The sequence below is a fragment of the Nothobranchius furzeri genome, chromosome 17, assembly GCF_043380555.1.
Source record: "Nothobranchius furzeri strain GRZ-AD chromosome 17, NfurGRZ-RIMD1, whole genome shotgun sequence".
In the NCBI taxonomy this organism is placed as follows: Eukaryota; Metazoa; Chordata; class Actinopteri; order Cyprinodontiformes; family Nothobranchiidae; genus Nothobranchius; species Nothobranchius furzeri.
The window spans coordinates 27061421-27076345 of NC_091757.1; the positions used below are offsets into that span (position 1 = coordinate 27061421).

A 14925-nucleotide genomic window follows, 5' to 3' on the forward strand; every position below is an offset into this window, starting at 1 on the left:
CTGGGTCCGACATAAAGATCAATAGATCATCCGCATACAACGACACTCTTGCATGGCACTCGCCCTAAGGGCTACTGCCAACGGTTCTATTGCTATTACAAACAAAGATGGAGAGAGAGGGCAACCCTGGCGAGTCCCACGACCTAGGGATAAAGGCTTTTAGGAATAATTATTCGTACGAACTTGTGCCATTGGTGAAGTATACAATGGTTTAATCCAAGAGATAAGAGTGGGACCAAACCCAAAACGTTTTAGGGTATAAAATAAATAGGGTCACTCCACCCGGTCGAAAGCCTTTTCAGCATCCATAGATGTGACCAGTTCCGAAGTGTCAGATGATGAAGAGGAATACAGAATATTAAGTAAGCGCCTCAAATTGTGGTATGGATGTCTGGTCCTGGCGAAACCTGTTTGTTCTGGATTAATAATTGAAGGTATTACCAATTCCAAGCATCTCGCCAACATTTTGGCCCAGATTTTAACATCTGCACACAGTGAAGAAATAGGACGGTAGTTACTGCAGAAGCGAGGGTCCTTACCTTTTTTTTGGAATTAAGGAAATTGCAGCCTGTCATAGCGGTAGGATTCAAGATTCAGCTGCCTCTTTAAAGGGGGGATAATTTGTCAAAAAAAGCCTTATAAAATTCCGACGGAAAACCATCGGGCCCTGGACACCTTCTACTTTGCATGGACATAATTGCAGTTTTAATTTCACCTGCAGTAAATGGTTTATCTAGGTGCACCGCAATATCTGGGGCAACTGTCGGGATCATCAGCCCATTGAAAAAGTCATCAAAATGTGCGTCACCAGGCAAATTTTCAGATGTATAAAGAGACGAATAAAAGTCCCTAAATCGATCATTAATTTTCTGGGCGTCGGCGGAAAACCCATCAATTCCAGAGATCTCCGAGACACACTGCCCAGTAGAGGACTGGCGGATCCAGTGGGAGAGGACTTTAGTTGGCTTATCCCCAAATTCGTAATAACCATGCTTGGTCCTGGTGATTAACTGGACAGCCTCATCAGTGGCCATAGAATCGAATTCAGAGTTCTTTATTAGAAGCTCTTTCACCAGATCAGCCGATGGGGACTCTTCGCACTTAATTTGCAGCAATGATGTAGTGTTGTAAAGAGCCTGCCTCCTCCGGGAGACTATCGTATTTTTATAAGCAGTGTAAGCTATTATCTTCCCCCTTAAGAAGGCTTTACAAGCTTCCCATATCGTTGCGGCCATCACATCTGGGGTTACATTGGTAGAGATATAATATATTCAACAAAGTGTGAATCATTAAGTAGTGAAGAATTGAAACGCCAGGAGGAACGCATTATTGGAGTATCCGGAAATGATATGTCCAAAATAACCGGAGCGTGTTCCGATATCACTACAGCGGCATAATCACAATGGTTAACTGAGGAGAGAACTTTTTATCTACCAGAAAGACGTCAATTCGTGAAAAGGTTCCATGTACATGAGAAAAGAAAGAACTTTTTTTGCGTGGCAGAATTCAGATGACGCCAGACATCCAGAACTCCAAATTGCTGCATAAATATTTGTATTGCTTTTGCTGATTTAGATAAAGGACTTGGGTTAACTGAGCTGCGATCCAATGCTGGGTTAAGACAGCAGTAAAAATCACCACCCATGATAAGCTGGCCACTGTTCAAATTGGGAAGTGAGAAGAAAAGTTTCTAAAAAAAGTCCTCATTATCCCAATTTGGTCCATACACATTGGCTAGAACTACTTTATTTCCTCCTATTTTACCCACAACAATAACATAACGCCCATTGGGGTCAGACACCACCTCCGTGACTGCTAGAGGGATATTTTTGTGGATTAAGATGGCTACTCCTCGCGCCTTTCCATTAAATGAAGAGTGGAAAGTTTGCCCCACCCACCCACAACGCAGTTTTAGGTGATCTGTCCGTTTTAAGTGAGTTTCTTGTATAAATGCAATCATGGTATTTAAAAAATGTAGGTGAATGACAACCTTTCTCCGTTTCACAGGAGAATTTAACCCTTTAACATTCCAGCTAAGAAATCTGCAGCTGTGTGCGGATGAATCATTGGAACTCAGCATGACCGTTCATGAAATAAACAGCCCTCATACAAAAGTACAAATAGCAAATAAGCTAAATGCTCCACAAAAGCCACAGGTACACAAATGCAGCACATGAAAACAGAAGAGAAGAGAAAATAAAATAAAAAATGTAAATATAATAGTTGTTGCAAAAGACAACATCCCCTCTGATAAACTAAGCTAATCAGCGTATTGTAATTCTTCCTTTCAATATAGCTCTCCTGCTCCCGCACAGGGGTCATTTAACAATAAACCGATCGGCACAGTTCTGTACATGTCCTTTTTAACCTGGTAGGAAGCTTAATGTTCATATATAAGTTGGCATGCACAGCCAACGCAGTCAAACAACGGCAAACCCAAACATGGAGGGGCAAAGAGTGAAAATTATATTACCCTCGAATGGCTAGGTGGTGTCAGCCAAGTTCCTTGATGAATTTCTCCGCCACTAAGGCAGACGGAAGCCATTTCTTGTCTCCATTAGGAAGGGTAACCTGCAGCCTGGATGGAAAAAGCAGCGTTGGGCGATATCCGCGTTGGTACAGCTCCGCCATGGGGGCTCGGTATTCGCTTCGCTGCTTCACTACATCCGGACTGTAGTCCTCAAATATACGGATCAAAGGGCCCTTGTAGAAAAGATCCCCCCTCCGACGAGCTTCGCGGATGATCATGTCTTTGACTTGGTAGCGGTGGAGGCAGAGGAGGACAGGACGGGGTCTCCCACTTGGGGGAGGCTTGGGAGCCGTGATGCGGTGAGCGCGATGCATCTCCGGCGGCGATGAGAATGTACCCCCACCGAAGACCTCCACCAGGAGCTCAGAGAAGAACACCGTCGGATGAGGGCCGCCAAAGGTAAGCCCACAATTCGGACATTATGTTGCCTGCTGCGTCCCTCGAGATCTGCCAGTTTTTCCTTCATTAAATTATTCTCCTTCTGCATCGTGTAGTACTTATCCTCCAGCTCCGTGAGTCGTTGGTCAGATATAGTTGTGTTTTCCTCCAGCGAAACAATGCGGGCTGAGTGGTCATCTATTACTAATCCAGTTTCGGAGTTAGGGAGTCGAAAGACAATTTAAACTCTGCCGCGAGTTCCTCTTTATGCTTAGCCAGCAGTGTGATGAAATCCTCTAGTGTCGGGCTAGCGTTAGCAGAAGAGGTCAACGCAGCTGCTTCTTTTTTTCGGCTCATCTATTTTGTTCCTCATCTATGCTGTTCCTAACATTGTTCCTACAATATTCCCAATGCTCTTCCCAACGTTGTTTTTAACATTGTTCTCACAATGTTCCTACGAGGCTCCTAATGTTCTAACATTGTTCCTAACATTGTACTTACAATGTTCATAACATTCCTCCTCGCGTTGTTCTTATGATGGAAGTTTATATTCATTCATAAAGGATTTTTTCTCATCTCACCACCTTGTTGCAGTTGGTTTAGAACTCAAGTCAGGCTTGTTTTTGTCTTTCAGCAAAAGGAAACAATCACATCAGTGAGCTAAAAGTTTCTAGATTTTCAGAAGTAAATGAAAATAAACTATCGGGTTAAGAGGAAAAGAAAATGTTGAATCTAGAACCAAATAACAGTAAAGACCTTCCCACCTATATTGAACTAGACTCTAGTGAAGATGGACAGTGACATTCTACAAAAGGTTACAACAAGTGGATACTCCTTCAGGTCCTCTGAGGCTTCTGAGAGCCTTCGATGTGCCTGGATGTGGCTCCCAGCGTGCCCTTTGGCAGGCAGCACCAGGAGCTGGCCTTTACATCAAAAGGTTAGCTGCTTGTTTTTGGTGACAGCTTGACCGCCACAACCCCAAAAATCCCTAAATATTTTTCCACATGAAGGAAAGAGGAGCTTGACTGAAAGTGTAGCCACTGTTTATTGTAAAGAAAACTAGCTCTGCTCCTCAAAAGACCAAAGAAGGGATTTACTGATCCCAGCTGTGACAGATGTGGGATCATTTTATTTTGTTTGACCTTTACTTTTTTAGGAATTCCCTTTTTTAAGTGAGACCCAGACAGCAATCCGTAACCTTTACAGTCCAAAGAGCAGTTTTACCCCTCAGTCAAGAGTAAAACGTGCTTAGAGCCACAACTGTTACAAGACCTTTGGGAGAGAAAAAAAAGACTAATTTTACTTTCTGAGGAATATCCACGGTCCACTAAAATAGTTCTATTTATTTAGGTCTGAAAAAGTGAGAATCCTGAAAATAAAAACAAGAATAGTTTTTCTTTTTCCTTTTCCATAAATATCTAATGTGGACATTTGTTATCATAAAAAAACACCCTTTTGATTCTATTATTAGAAAAGAAAAATTCTGCTAATGGAATATGTATTTTTGTCCAAAATTATGTAAAAAAAAAAAAAACAAATAGATCCATAACTTTATTTGTACTTTGAATGTCATTCTGTTGTGGATATTCAATGAAATTAGTCAATGAAAAAGCCTAAAAGATACTAAAACATTTTTAAAAATCATATTTAAAACATGAGTTAATGAAATTTTTTTAATTTTCTTTTTTTTTGCCAAAGCTATGAAGAGCAATTTTGGAGCGTCTAAAGAGCCACAGAAACGGTAACACATAGTGGTGGTTCATTTATTTTCCTTCCAGTAAACTGTGACCAGAAGCGAGGAAACGTCCCTGGGGGCGGAGTTAAACTGCAGCTCATTAGCATATAAGAGCAACTCTTACCAGTCTGGAGGGTCTGCTTTCCTCCTGACAAAGCTCCCACAGGAAGAGTTCCAGTTGGAGTCAGGCCTTTCAGTGTTAGCACACTCTCACTTTCCTCCCTAATCAGCAAGCCAAACACAGGCACACAAACACGTTACGACTCAGCAACCGGGTAAGAACAGAACAGAACAGAATAGGCCAGAATAGATTAAAACAGAACAGAATAGAATAGAACAGAACAGAACAGAACAGAATAGAGTAGAATAGAATAGAACAGAACAGACTAGGCCAGAATAGATTAAAACAGAACAGAATAGAATAGAACAGAACAGAATAGAGTAGAATGGAATAGAACAGAACAGAATAGGCCAGAATAGATTAAAACAGAACAGAATAGAATAGAACAGAACAGAATAGAACAGAACAGAATAGAGTAGAATGGAATAGAACAGAACAGAATAGAGTAGAATGGAATGGAATAGAACCAAACAGACTAGGCCAGAATAGATTAAAACAGAACAGAATATAATAGAACGAACAGAATAGAATAGAACAGAATAGACCAGGCCAGAATAGATTAAAACAGAACAGAATATAATAGAACGAACAGAATAGAATAGAACAGAACAGACTAGGCCAGAATAGATTAAAACAGAACAGAATATAATAGAACGAACAGAATAGACCAGGCCAGAATAGATTAAAACAGATTTAAACAGATTAGAATAGAATTGAACAGAAATATCCTTTATTGTCCCTCAGATACGTAGATGTAAACCGTCTGTTGATATTTGGCTAGTGAAGACCTGCACATCTTCCTAGGCCTTAGCCTCCAACCAAACGGCTGATGTGCGTCCTGCTTTAGGATGTGGGTCAGCTGAGCACTTTCACTTCAGTTTTAGCAGCTGAAGCAAGATTATCAAGGGACTGATTACCAGAGTTAGAATTTGTTTGGATTCTTTTATTTTTGTTTCATATTTTGTGATGTTCTTTCAATTTTTTGTTGACCTCAAAACTGTTAATAGATCTTCATTTAACAGGCCCAAACGAATCCCAGTAGCACTCAGTCTTTCAGTTGTTTTAATAAAAAATATTTTATCTGTTTTAACTCAAAGCAATAAACAAAAAGGTACTTCTTTTGTATTTTCAAGTTTGGTCTCAGATCAAAAATCTGAAATGGGTCAGGTTTATGTGGACAGAATCGGTCCGCCCTGCATCGGGCAGAAAGAGAAGACCCAGTCGACGGCCCGTTGATTCCTCGTGTGATTATGTTTTACTTTGTGAATTTTGAAAAGAGGAGTGTGGTTACTTAATCGTTCTGTTTGCAAGTGACACTGATACATTTAAAGCTGAGAAAAGGATCAGTCTGTATAAACTCTTCATATGAACGACCGTTAAACCTGGTTCTGGTAAACAGATCTGTGTTTGTTTACAGACACTCTTAGCTCCGTGTGTTGCTCATCTCCATAAAGATCTGTTTGCTGGAAAGAAAAATACACCTTCTTGAGTCCATCGGCACGACACCTGTAGTGTCAACACACACACACACACACACACACACACGACCAATAAAATACTAAAGTAAATTGGGTCCTGTGGCTGGTTTTCCATTTGACATTTTCGATCTGACTAAAATTCATAATATGAGCCTTGTTTTCTTGGGCTTTTAGTTAAAGGTGGAATCAATGAATGAGACAAGGAATAAATTGCACTACGAAATTAATTTGAACTGGTTCTTGAACCCAAATGTTGAGAAACCCTTAAAAACAATGAAACACCTGCGCTAAAACCGTTGCTTTGCTCCTGCACTGACTTATGAAAGAAACAAACCAGTTTAAGTTGTGTTTAATCTGAAGGCTTCAAGCCACATGTCTCCAGTTTCATCCCCCACGACCAAAAGGTCAACAATGGCTGACACGGCTTTTGCCAGTGCGTCTTGGACCAAATCAAGATGGCTGTTGCAGCCTGCTGACTTAAGTCAGTTTTAAGCCACTCTGTTCCAGATGTGCGCTACAAATCCATATTCTGAGGAAAAGGCAGATTGACTAATCGTAACTCACATTTAAATGCACACGTTTATGCTTAGGAGAAACAGAATGCACCTGAGAACTGAGAAGACGCGGGCCATCTTCCCCACAGCACGAATCTTGTTTCGGATGACCTCCTTGCGCATTGCTGAGGAACCACCTGGCAACAGAGAGGACCAGACGGTTACAGCGTAATGTTTGGATTTATATAAAAATACAAAAGTGCTCATTTTCATTACATTTTAGCCAGTAGTACAGATAGTTGGAATTATGTGACTTCACTCAGTCATGTTAAAACGTCTGACCTGATTAGTTGGTGAGGAAAGGGCTTTTTGGAACTTTAACGACTTAGAAACACAAAACAATCACTGTGCTGAATCAGTTCTGAAGAAAATCAGCTGATTCTGAGCCACTACCTCGTCTACTGCCTCCTTACCTTCATACAAGTCGTCTACTTCTGACATGAGCTCGTCGTCTGAGCAGATGTTCAGTACGTTCACCAGCATCTCCGTCACTGTGTGAGAGAGGACAGCAGCTCAAGCCTTCGTTAGCCCATGCAGAACTCTCACTTAGAAAACTAATATCTTTGTGTAACAGTAGAAGACTTTTACATGGAGCACTCTGAACGCCAAAGTCGTGCCTCCATTATTGGAGTTCTGGAGAAATTCTGGGAGGAGAAAAAGTAACCGGGATATACGATGGCCTGGTCCTCTCAGCTGTTGTGTCTCAATGCAAATTCAGCCCTTTCAAAACTGCTTCAGCAGTGAGTGATGTCACTGATTCAGTGCCAAAGAGCATCCGTGCACTTTGTATCATCTCCCCTCTATTGAGATAGATATTTTACTGCCTAGGGATGCACGTTTCCCAAAATTTCTTTAATCGGTTATTGACGCCCCTTAACGGTTACAAGCCGGTTAACCGGAAACCAACCAACACCCCACACAGCTGAGCGTCTGGCATCAAATACACAGCGCTGCTTGCGATTGCGTGCAATAAGCGCCTTCTGGAGGCCACGGATTTTAAAAACACTTTAGTTTCCTTACATTGAACTAAATAATTACACTGATATTTCTTTATTTTACTAGACCAATTAAGAGTCAGACACAAGCAGGAGCGTCATGGCCGACTGACCTGTCGCCAGTCTCGGTTCAGTTTGCTGCGCCCTGTTCTGCCAGGTTCAGCGCTTTGATGCCAGGTTTATTGTGTTCCAAGAATGAAATAACTAAGAATAAACTCTCCCACGCCGTTTGGTAATCGCTTCATGTTTAAGCACACTTGTTTGGTCATGTGACGAGCTAATTTCTTCTTCTGCGGTTGCCCAGTAAACATATTTTCATAGCGGCGCTCTTGTGTCCAAAATATATTAAATGAAGCAGTTAACTGGGCAAAACTATTATATTAATGGCAATCAGGGTACGAATTACACAGATTTGTCTGTGTTGTATCGAATATACAGTTGTGGTCAGAAGTTTACATACACTTGTAAAAAATATAATATAATGGCTCTACTGAGTGTCCCGTTATTTCTAAAACTCTGATTTTTCTCTGATAGAGTGATTGGAACAGATACTTCTTTGTCACAAAAAACATTCATGAAGTTTGGTTCTTTAATGTCTTTATTATGGGTTAACAGAGAAAAGTGATCACATTTGCTGGGTCACAAATATACATACAGCAACATGAACTAGCAATTTTGGTGACTTAGAAACGTGTCAGTGAACTGAGCTTCATAGCATGGCCTCTTAACTTCTTGTGAGTGGTTATGAGTGACTACAGCTGGTGACTTCTCTTAGGCCAGGTAAATAGGGCTCATTGGATACAAACGCCCACAAACGCTACAATGGAAAAGTCAAAGGAGCTCAGCATGGATCTGAAAAAGCGAATTATTGACTTGAACAAGTCAGGAAAGTCACTTGGGGCCATTTCAAAGCAGCTGCAGGTCCCAAGAGCAACAGTGCAAACAATTGTTTGTAAGTATAAGGTGCATGACACTGTTTCATCACTGCCAAGATCAGGAAGAAAACGCAAGCTATCACCTGCTGCTGAGAGAAAATTGGTCAGGAGGGTAAAGAGTGAACCAAGAATCACCAAAAAGCAGATCTGCCAAGAATTAGAAGCTGCTGGAACACAGGTGTCATTGTCCACAGTCAAACGTGTTTTGCATCTCCATGGACTGAGAGGCTGCCGTGCAAGAAGGAAGCCCTTGCTCCAAAAGCAGCACCTTAAGGCTCGACTGAAGTTTGCTGCTGATCACATGGACAAAGATAAGACCTTCTGGAGGAAAGTTCTGTGGTCAGACGAAACAAAAATCGAGCTTTTTGGCCACAATGCCCAGCAATATGTTTGGAGGAGAAAAGGTGAGGCCTCTAACCCCAAGAACACCATGCCTACAGTCAAGCATGGTGGTGGGAATATTATGTGTGGGGCTGTTTTGCTGCCAATGGAACTGGTGCTTTACAGAGAGTAAATGGGATAATGAAGAAGGAGGATTACCTTCACATTCTTCAACATAACCTAAAATCATCAGCACGAAGGTTGGGTCTTGGGCGCAGTTGGGTGTTCCAACAGGACAATGACCCCAAACACACATCAAAAGTGGTAAAGGAATGGCTAAATCAGGCTAGAATAAGGGTTTTAGAATGGCCTTCCCAAAGTCCTGACTTAAACCCCATTGAAAACATGTGGACAGTGCTGAAGGAACAAGTCCATGTCAGAAAGCCATCAAATTTAACTGAACTTCACCAATTCTGTCAAGAGGAGTGGTCAAAGAATCAACCAGAAGCTTGCCAGAAGCTTGTGGATGGCTACCAAAAGCGCCTGATTGAAGTGAAAATGGCTAAGGGACATGTAACCAAATATTAGCACTGCTGTATGTATATTTGTGACCCAGCAAATGTGATCACTTTTCTCTGTTAACCCATAATAAAGACATTAAAGAACCAAACTTCATGAATGTTTTTTGTGACAAAGAAGTATCTGTTCCAATCACTCTATCAGAGAAAAATCAGAGTTTTAGAAATAACGGGACACTCAGTAGAGCCATTATATTATATTTTTTACAAGTGTATGTAAACTTCTGACCACAACTGTATAAATATTACTTTCTTATGAATGATTGCTTTAAAAAGGTAACAGCTGTAGTGAGAAAAATCTACGTTTTCCTTTTCAAACACGTGTTTTGTTTTCTTCTATATTTTCACTTCACCGCAAAAACTAGCAGAGTGCGCGCCGGCCGCACCAATGACATGAAGTCACCAGAGAACAATACAGACGATGCACTCCGCTTCGCAGCAGTGAAGCGCATCAGGCAATTCAAATACAGAAAGCGCCAGAGGATATTAGCCAACATAAACGATTGGGTGTTAATTATATTTTTTTGGGTGGCGACACTTTGAGAATGTTACCGTGACCGTGCACAGGATGCAGCTGCCTGGAGCTCAACTGTCTACGTCTGCATCCTCTCCAATCAAAGAAACCCAAGAGAGTCCATAAATATTGTAATATAAGTACAACCAGGGTGTTTTATCGGGCCCCTGCTGGGTGTGCAAGGTGAGGGCTTCCAGGGGAGCCGGTCACCCGTTTGGTAAAATTAGCCTGAAGTTCTGATCGTGGAAACAAGCCTCAAGTAGCAAAACACGAGTGTTGTTAAAACTATCACTTGTGTAAATAGAACCTAAATTCTGTGTGTGTGTGTGTGTGTGTAAGCTACTGCTCTAAACAGTTAAACTCTGCCTCCCCATCTTTAACCCTTATATGACCTTAGTGCAGGGGTGTCAAACTCAGTTTTGCTCAGGGGCCATATTGAGGAAAATCTAGTTCCAAGTGGGCCAGGCCCGTAAAAATAAAGTATGTATAAATTAAAAACTGCTTGAGATTGTTTTCTTTGTTTTAATACAATAAACATAAAACAAAGCTGGAGTCTGAGGACAGTGTAACCAAAATAGTTTAAGCACAACATCACTAGTAATAATAAAACACCTGAAGTGTATTTGAAAATGTGAAATACAAAACAAAAAGCCCAGACTATACCTCAGTAATTCAAATTAACTGATTCACAGATCACATGGCTATGTCAGTTTCATGCATGTCTTTGACTCCTGATACCCGACATCTTTTAGCTTTCACCAGCAGTTGAATTGAAAAATGAAAGCTTGCTTTCAGACTTAAAGTCTGAAAATAAGGTTTACACAATCATCTCGCCGGCTGGATTTAAACTGTATGCGGGCCTGATCCGGCCCATGGACCGCATGTTTGACACCCCTGCCTTAGTGCATTTCTTGTGCTCAAATGACAAAAACGTTAGAAGATTTAAGGGTTAAATGCACCTTTTTCTCCAACAAAAGGCAAAGACCACGTGAAGACATCCATGAAGTTGGGTAACCAGTAGGGGTGGGGGGAGCAGTTGAACTGTCGGATGTTCATCACGTTGTTCTCATATTTTAATACAGCAGCTGGAAATGACAAAAACGGGGGATTTCAGGGGTGGGATCTTATCTCATGCTTAGATATTTATATAAAAACAGGAAAAACGCTGATAACCTTTATTGTTGTAGACATCTAGGTAATTGGGAGCTGAAAATATAGTAATTAATGAAGGGAACCCTGTGGTCTGGCTTTTTCTGTACATCCGATACCTGCACAGCAACAAAATTTAAACATGATTATTAGTCCCGAAACTGTAAAATGCTTTAAATGAACAACCATTATAACACTTACCCAGCATCCTGAGCTTCATGGGCTCTTATTACTGAAAGCAAGTTGTTATTTACCAAAAAGTCACAGACGGCTGAATAACTGCAAACACAGTGAAGCACAGATAACAGACCCACACGTTACTGAGTATATTTCTGTAACCAGGTCTATTTGATTCCTTTGGTCTCATTATAAAGGTAACCAGTGTGGGATTTGTTCAGGGGCAAACTGGGACAAAAATTCATGCGTGGGGTGCGCGCGGGGTTCAGGGGCCACAAAGAGGGAGCCCGCGGGTCGCCTATTGAGGACCACTGACCAAGACTTTTCAAACCTGGACTGGATTATTCTAGACCAATGTTAAAAATGAATGGATAGGCACAAGTTTAGGTGCATCATAATGACAGCCTTAGATTAATGAGATGTTTTTTTACTGTAAACTGGGACACATTACTGATTAAAAAAAACAACAACATTTCACTCATTTGGTTTAAAATGTTCTTAAAAACTCGCTTAACACATAACTTGCTCTTGTCGGTGGGCGTGTCCAGATGTAGCTTGTTTTCTTAAAGTAACTGAGCTCTGAAACGACTCATTCTGGAAGGTCCTAAAAATATCATGAATAAAATAACTGTATGAGAGTGATTTACTGCAAAGCACTACATAAGCATGTTTTGTATCAACATTAGAACTAGAAGAAAAGCTCTGATAAGTCTCCTTTAAACAACTGAACTGTTCAAATAGTGTGATGTGAAGGAGGCGGAGTTGATCAGGTGTGGATGAACGCGAGAATGATCTACAAGACCGGTGAGGAGAACGCTCGTTGTTTGGAGAACAGTCGTCTATAAGCAGACGTGGAGCTCTGGTGGAGGGATAGTTTTATTGGTGCAGCGGGATTATTGTGCTGTGCTTTAATAAAAAGACTTTCTATTGTGAACCAGCGACCTCTCGGTGGTTAGTTGAAGGTTTTAGTCAGCACCAAACCCATTATTCATTACAATAGTTTAATGAGAAAAATACTCAGAACTCTACAGTAAAACAACCAAATGCAGTCTTCAAAAGTCCCACGGGCTGTTCTGAACTTCATTTAGAAAATCAGAAGGTAGTAGGGCTCTAAAATCAGAGGTCTGACCCAATACCTGAAAAAGTAGGAGCAGCCTCTAACAGAATTATGGTTGAAGTGTTCAGATGTTTTTTCACTGCCGTAGTCCTCACCGGGGTCAGCCCAAATCAGGTCACACATGGGCCCAAATGCTGGCGGCTCTTTAAATCTGTCTAACTGTTAAACACAGACGGGACAGCAGAGCAATGGAAAGTTACATACAGAAGATAACTGGGTAATCAAATGTTAGAAAACACTCGATTCATAAGGAACACACGAAAGGAAAGAGTGAGTGAATCACTGACCTTTCTTATGTCATCTAAGCAGTTTATTTCTGGTGAGAGCCCCCCGTGTACACACAGGAACTGCTGGTTAAGCAGAGCGGCGAGGGGCAGGCAGTCAAAGGCTTCCATACAGGCGTCATAAACCCGCTCAGAATATTTGATTTTACCTGAAACACAAACATGGAGAAAACAAGACTCAGCACTGTGGGCTAGCGTTAGTTAGCCTGTTAGCCAGCGACAGCTAAACACGTTAGCCGAGGGCTTTTAGGTCCAAACTAATATTTTTGCTCTCTTGAACTGAAAAAACATTTTCTGTATTTATTTGTACTTTTTTTAATATTTGAAAATAAACTCACAAGATGTTGAGAAACCATACAAGTGGACAACAAGATAAAAATCATAAAATTAAGTCTGATTAAAAAAATTCATGCGACCCTACCAATGATGTGAAAACGCTCTAAAACAAAAATCTACCTTAGTCTGAATTTTACAAACATTATTACTAGGATTAAAAAGCACAGTGACCCACCAATGAACTGTGAGGCTGAGAGGAGACGCACTAAAATAAAGATTGTTTTTACCACATAGAATGTTTGTATATTTCATATAAAGAGTAGATTAAAACGCAGCAGTACCTCCAGGAATGGGTGAAAGAAAAGTCTGCACATTATTCTCTTTTATAAATTTACTTATTTTCAAGTGAAGAAAAAGAAAAGCATGAGCGAAAACAGGCTGCTTATCAAGCTAGTGCAGGCGGCACTGACGAGAGGCAACATCGTGAAGACGTACACACACACACACACACACACACACACACACACACACACACACACACACACACACACACACACACACACACACACACACACACACACACACACACACACACACACACACACACACACACACACACAACTTTCTCATAAATGATGATTGAAAAAAGCTTCATGACTTCACAACAGGTCTGGAGGGTCTTGTCCTTAAGTTTTGTACCAGCCCCCATACACACACAAGTAGACACACTCCCACCAGCCATCTATGCCCTCAAAGAGCTTCTGTCCCTCAAGAAGCAGCTGGAGTAGTTCTCCTGCTCCAGATCCAAGATCAAAGCAATGAAACAGACTATGATGTCCGTGAATTTTAAAGATTCATTTTGATACCAAGAACGTGCTTACCGTAAATCCTCTAATACAGGCCTGTATTTAATTAACTGCCTGGTCTCATATTTTGGCCGGTGTCGGAGTCGGTGGAGGTGAATAATGGCCGGTCTCTTATTGTGGCCGGGTGGAATGTGGTAACAAGCAAGTACGGAGGGCGGTTGTGCCATCGTCTCACTTTTGATTTGCCAGTGATAGACCGCGAGGGTAACTTTAACCGTGCGGAGACGAAGAGGAGGCGAAAATTTGATATCAAGTTCAAAGAGAACGTGCTGATTATGCTGCAGAACACTCTGGGGAGCAGTAGCAGGGGTTGTATGAACTAGTCGACTTCACTATAGTGACTTTTTATGCCTGTCGTCGACTAGTCGCTGTCACTTGATAATGACCGGCAAGATGCAGCCCTCGGAAAAGACAGCAGCCTGCTGTCAGCAGGTGACAAGCTCCTGCGCTGGGGGGGGGGGGGGCAACGCGCTGTGCCAGAGCGTCGGTACTGACACGCGATCGTTCATGTCGGTTCATTTCCTTTAATGTTTTCTGTCTTTTATTTGCGCCTGATGCGTTTCGCTGCTGTGGAGCGGGGCGCATCACCTTGTCCTCCGGTGGCACCCCGATCACTGATGCGGCCGCCAAGCAGGGAGCACAATATTTTAGGTTTTGTGTGAAAATAAGTCCAGGGCTAAAAATGTGCTTCATGAAAGTGACATCATCAAACCAGATGTGGAGAGAACTGAGGGAAAATGGCTGTAAGTTCAGCAAACCTCCCACAGGAGGAAAGAACCACCATAAATCTGGTCATGTGGTAAGTAGCAGCTACGTCAGGGGAGAGGAGGTTATGTGGTGACGTCACATATGCGACATGCTGATTTCTGGTGTGTAGACATGCTAATTACAAACTTTTACAAGCTAATTAATCTGAA

General features: G+C 41.6%; 1 protein-coding gene across 5 annotated transcripts in view; it reads right to left on the minus strand.

Annotated features, from left to right (window-relative positions):
- ppp3cca (protein phosphatase 3, catalytic subunit, gamma isozyme, a) overlaps positions 1-14925 on the minus strand; it is an 87461-nt gene that overhangs the window by 10355 nt on the left and 62181 nt on the right. For all 5 annotated transcript variants that reach the window (XM_054731206.2, XM_015971852.3, XM_015971853.3 and 2 more), the window contains exons 5-12: positions 12870-13015; positions 12602-12741; positions 11490-11567; positions 11313-11407; positions 11099-11224; positions 7210-7287; positions 6849-6933; positions 4768-4865 (exon numbers count right to left, since the gene is read on the minus strand). In XM_054731206.2, the coding sequence (XP_054587181.2) occupies positions 4768-4865; positions 6849-6933; positions 7210-7287; positions 11099-11224; positions 11313-11407; positions 11490-11567; positions 12602-12741; positions 12870-13015 (846 nt within the window). The remainder of the gene's footprint in view (positions 1-4767; positions 4866-6848; positions 6934-7209; positions 7288-11098; positions 11225-11312; positions 11408-11489; positions 11568-12601; positions 12742-12869; positions 13016-14925) is intronic.